The sequence below is a fragment of the Diaphorina citri genome, unplaced genomic scaffold (assembly GCF_000475195.1).
Source record: "Diaphorina citri unplaced genomic scaffold, Diaci psyllid genome assembly version 1.1 scaffold588, whole genome shotgun sequence".
Lineage (NCBI taxonomy): Eukaryota > Metazoa > Arthropoda > Insecta > Hemiptera > Psyllidae > Diaphorina > Diaphorina citri.
In genome coordinates this window covers 13,859-19,693 of record NW_007378022.1, presented here as the reverse complement: position 1 = coordinate 19,693, position 5,835 = coordinate 13,859, and the positions used below count along the sequence as shown (strand labels likewise).

The 5,835-nt window shown below is 36.7% G+C and overlaps 1 protein-coding gene across 1 annotated transcript in view; it reads right to left on the bottom strand.

Moving 5' to 3' along the window:
- Positions 1-4,905: 4,905 nt before the first annotated feature.
- Positions 4,906-5,835, bottom strand: part of LOC103510352 (furin-like protease 2) — a gene marked incomplete at its 5' end in the record, with an annotated part of 10,361 nt that continues 9,431 nt past the window's right edge. Inside the window, one exon of the mRNA XM_008475005.2 lies at positions 4,906-5,147. Within this exon, the coding sequence (XP_008473227.1) occupies positions 4,995-5,147 (153 nt within the window). The remainder of the gene's footprint in view (positions 5,148-5,835) is intronic.

The following is a 5,835-nucleotide window of genomic DNA, read 5'->3' as shown; positions in this document are numbered from 1 at the left end:
CTGTATTATGGGGGATTAGAGCAGTATGGCATTGCATTATTATTGTAAGATATGAAATGGGTAAAAGAAAAAGACAATAATATCTCAGTCATCATAAGTTACTGGGACATGTTATAGCTTCTTACGATCCATGTCACTTAGAGTAAACACTTCTTTATTGCAAATATACAGGGTGTTCTGAAGGTTGGTGGTTCTCCAAGTCAAGTCATGGAATTAGCATAGTAAGCGGGGAAAGACATTTGTGACAACTATTTGTAATAATAATAATAATAATAATAATAATAATAATAATAATAATAATAATAATAATAATAATAATAATAATAATAATAATAATAATAGATAAAATAAAATGAGTAAAAGATAAATAAACTAATAGCTACGTGAAAGTTAAAAAAAAAAACAAACAAACAAAAACAATAACATTATAAACGTACATCTGGGAACTGAGACAGTCACTCAGAAAAAGGTCCTCTACAGCCCTCCAAAGAGCCAATCGAAGCCAACATTCAATCAGTAAACGTCCTTTAGTCGTTAAACGTGATTGCCAAAATTTCGTCCAAGTTGAAACAATAGTACAAGATTATGAAAAAAAGTAGGTAGACAAACTAAAAAAAGCCGAGTTGAAAAATCAAAGTTTTTTTTTCTCCTTCTTTTTTTTTTTAAGTTTTACAGAGGGAACTGTAACTGCTAAGGTCTTATCGTCCCGAAAGCAAAGAGAGAAGAACGACAGGATAAGATAAAGCCAGCCGTTCCGAGAACGAACCTTATCCGTTCAGGATAAAATCCTGGGCGTGAATCAAACCCGCTTCCGCTACCCAGACCTTACAGACGCACTACCTTCCAAGCTAACTAGGCTGGCTAAAATAAAATAAATCTATTTTCGCCCATTCTATCAAGGACTCTCCACCTGAAATGTCTGCTAAAGCACCTACTCAACGTTTGAGGCATCAACAATGGATAAAATATACGTAAATAAATAATGTATTGTCTACGTTTCCAGCTTTCAACGGGCACTCAGACTTCTTAATTGGATACGGAAAAGCTAATTGAAAACATTACACTACAATAGCGAGCAATTTGATCAAAGGTTTTTAAATTCGAGTGATCTCGTACATACATAATTATATCAACGAGACATTTTGAACGATTTCGTTGCCCATTTTTCATCAGCGCTTTATGTTCAATGCTACTTTTGTAGGAGAGTTCAGGTGATTTTTTTTTTTTTTTTAATACTCGTAGGTTTGATAGAGGGAACTGTAACAGCGGAGTTTTTATCGTCCCGAAATCAAAGAGAGAACGAGGACGGGATAGAAGGTAGAAGGAAGTCTACAGTAAGGGTACTTAAGACTAACACCCCATTTTATGAAAGGTGGGTTTGTTATCGGAGAACTTTGAACCAGACTTTTGTGACGTGACATGACTCCTCATGATATCACATGAGAGCGCGTGACGTGAGGGCAGTGTGTTTCTACCTTCAGTTTAGTTAGACTTACTTTTTCATGGACACTAGTTGCTTGAAGTTGAAAGCCCAGAAGAGGTTAGGTAGTAGAACAGCCTTTCAGACTAAGTTGGTCTACTCCCTGTTTAAAGTCCCCCAGCCAGACCAAACTGGTCTACTCCCTGTTTAAAATCCACCAGCCAGACAACAAATGCATATCTTCCATTGAGTATGAATAAATCGAACTCAAGACTTTTAAGGACACCAGACGAGGATATAAACCGGAATGGCCACTATGTAATAAAGTTCAGCACAAATCTCCATCAGACTAAGTTGGTCTACTCCCTGTTTAAAGACCCCTAGCCTGACCAAACTGGTCTACTCCCTGTTTAAGGCTAGGCTAGGCTTGAAAAATGGAAATTCCATGTTTCAAGTAAAGCCTAGACTAGCCCTGTGTACTGCCTGAGTATAATCACAATCTTCTATCCTAGCGTAGCTTTGAGTAGGAATTGACCCTTCATTCCACCGTGCTCCTAAAAGCATATCTTCCATTGAGTGTTAATATAAATCGAACCCAGAACCTTTAAGGACACTAGACGATGCGATGATATAAACCGAAATGGCCAATATGTAATGAATTTCAGCACAAATCTCCATCAGACTAAGCTGGTCTACTCCCTGTTCAAAGTCCCCCAGCCAGACCAAACTGGTCTACTCCCTGTTTGAAGTCCCCCAGCCAGACAACAAATGCAGATCTTCCATTGAGTATGAATAAATCGAACTCAAGACTTTTAAGGACACTAGACGAGGATATAAACCGGAATGGCCACTATGTAATAAAGTTCAGCACAAATCTCCGCATCGCCACCACGTATTTGTTCTTGTTGTACACGTAGATTTTACAAGTGACCCGGAGAAATCTACGTGGTCTACGTGCCCCGTAGTTTTCTATATTGTTTCCTATACCGGGTGGTGCAGACATTATCGAACACACTCGGTAACTTTCTTGTTGTACACGTAGATTTTACAAGTGACCCGGAGAAATCTACGTGGTCTACGTGCCCCGTAGTTTTCTATATTGTTTCCTATACTGGGTGGTGCAGACGTTATCGAACACACTCGGTAACATTGTGAAACTTCATAGAAACATAACACAATGTAGGAAATGATATTTTTCTCATTTTAAATTTAGTAAAATGGCAAACTTAGTTTGAAAGAGGAGGAGGAACTGATTCAAATTGTATATGTACAAAAGTTTTCATGTTTTATTTCTTTTTTAAAGGTATTATTCATGGGTTTAAGCAAAGATTTTACTGTCAAAGTAAGTGTCCACCTTAAGATAAGTGCTGGTAGAGACATTCACTACAAGAACTTACACAAACCCCCGAACTACAAATCCAAACTTCTATAACTATAATAGTACCTATCCATTCAAACTTCTTTTGTTTTACCACATCACCAGGGGGTAAAACTTTTGAGTTGACCCTGACATAGTGACCACCCTGTATACTGTATTATGGGGGATTAGAGCAGTATGGCATTGCATTATTATTGTAAGATATGAAATGGGTAAAAGAAAAAGACAATAATATCTCAGTCATCATAAGTTACTGGGACATATTATAGCTTCTTACGATCCATGTCACTTAGAGTTAACACTTCTTTATTGCAAATATACAGGGTGTTCTGAAGGTTGGTGGTTCTCCAAATCAAGTCATGGAATTAGCGTAGTAAGCGGGGAAAGACATTTGTGACAAGTATTTATGCATAACAAAATTAAAATTCCTTTTAAAATTCTTTTATACAGGGTGTTTCTAAAGTCATCATAAGTTGCTAGGCCAGAAGTTTGGATTTGGATACACTTGCTCAAATGCTCATTTATCGAAAAGTTTGAAGCATAACTTTGAACTCTTTGAAGTGTTATTATCCGTTCGAAAGTGTTTTACCGCCCGCCGCGCCGCCGTATTGAAGTTTGTATCTTTTATCATAAAAAGAAAGAAAAGGAAAAAAAAAAATGCCGAGAGTGAATTTCTTTGAGCAAAATTTTGTTCTCTTCACAATCTTCTCCTCCTTTTTCTTCTTCCTCCACCTGTTTCTCCTCTTTCTCCTCCTCCTCCTCCTTCTCCTTTATCACATCCAAAACAAATTAAATGAACCGAATGTCCTCCCTCTTCCCCTCACCTGGAGTCCCCGCCTCTCCCTTCTCAAATTCCAACCAATAAAAAATCTAACTTTTAGCAAACACCTATAAAGAACAAAAGCACGGGAGTAATAATAATTTGACGGCAAAACGAAGTGTTATTATCCGTTCGAAAGTGTTTTACCGCCCGCCGCGCCGCCGTATTGAAGTTTGTATCTTTTATCATAAAAAGAAAGAAAAAAAAAATGCCGAGAGTGGATTTCTTTGAGCAAAATTTTGTTCTCTTTACAATCTTCTCTCCTCCTTTTTCTTCTTCCTCCACCTGTTTCTCCTTTTCTCCTCCTCCTCCTCCTCCTCCTCCTCCTCTTCCTCCTTCTCCTTTATCACATCCAAAACAAATTAAATGAACCGAATGTCCTCCCTCTTCCCCTCACCTGGAGCCCCCGCCTCTCCCTTCTCAAATTCCAACCAATAAAAAACCCAACTTTTAGCAAACACCTATAAAGAACAAAAGCACGGGGGTAATAATAATTTGACGGCAAAACACAACCTGAGGGGCCTTACAGTCCAAAGTAAGACCTCATAAAAACAAAACGATTTTTTTTTCTTTTTATTATTATTTTAAGAAAGTATTATTATCATTGTTGTTATTATTATTAAGAAAGAAAGAAAAAAAAAGAAAATAATTCACGAACAAAGTTTCATCTATTATAACGTAGTTTTTTATTTTTATGCTTTTTTTTATTAAATTTTTATAAATGGTTTCCTCCTAGTCAAGTTTTTCCAGTTTTGTGGAAATGTTTTTCACCAATTGACCCTTTCACGACTACCAATGATATCTAGTGATCTACCAATTTCGGAATTCAATTAAATATTTGGGACTTCATAGGCTGATGTTAGTATTAGTGCTTTATTTAGACTGTCGAATTAGGACAGTCCCTTTATCTCAATAGTGGCTGATGGAGTAAACTCGACTGTTTTGGTACCCGACGAAACCCGACCCGACCCGACCCGAAGTAAACCGACGACATACTGAACCATCACAAGTCCAGGATATGGAGTAATGAAATCCGTAGATTCGTATAAGCTTAGCTCTCCACCTAAAATGTCTGCTAAAGCACCTACTCAACGTTTGAGGCATCAACAATGGATAAAATATACGTAAATAAATAATGTATTGTCCACGTTTCCAGCTTTCAACGGGCACTCAGACTTCTTATGAAAGGTGGGTTTGTTATCGGAGAACTTTGAACCAGACATTTGTGACGTGACATGACTCCTCATGATATCACATGAGAGCGCGTGACGTGAGGGCAGTGTGTTTCTGCCTTCGGTTTAATTAGACATACTTTTTCATGGACACTAGTTGCTTGAAGTTGAAAGCCCAGAAGAGGTTAGGTAGTAGAACAGCCTTCAATCAGTGGTACTTACGTAGTTGAGAGCCAGGTCCGGATGATTGGTCTGTATGCCGTCGTCCAGAATAGACACCACCACGCCTTTACCGGTGTAACCCTTCTGCCAGGCTGGTCCTATGTTCATGTCGAAACCATCCTTCGCTCCACCGTTCTGAAACAAAGGGAGAATATCGAGTGAAAATTGAGGAAACAAACGATGAAATTTTTTTTTTTTAAAGGAAATGTCAAGTGAAAATTAAGAAAAAAATATTAAATCAACATGAAGAATAATTGGTGGAAAATGGTAAGTGAAAATTAAGAAACAAAATGAAATTATCGAGTGAAAAATTGAGAACAAACGATGAGACAAACGAGGGGGATGAGGGAAATGTTAGGTGAAAATTATCGAGGGAAACAAATCAAGACAATTAAAATACCAAGAGAAATCCGAAACTGTCAACTAAAACTAAATATACATACGATTATCCAAAACTATCAAATGAAATCAAGAAGCAAGTTATGAAAATGAAGTAATTAAGGCACAAGCGAAAATGTGAAAAGAAAAATTACTTTCTCAGAATGCAAAAAATCTGTCACTTTAGTTGCCCGTTTGAAAAATGTAATTCAAATTTTTCATTCTTAATTATTTCAATTAAAATTTAAAACAAAATTTCCTGTTACCATGAAAAAAATTACAATTTTTGATTGCGAAATATCGGTTTCGCTTTTAATTATGAAATTAAAGGAACCCCTCTTATCCGGTTATTTAGAAATTAACCCGAAGGTCTCTAGTGGAAACTTTTACGGAAACAAAAAAAAAAAAAAAAAAAAAAAAAAGGAAAAAAATCACAAAATTTTAA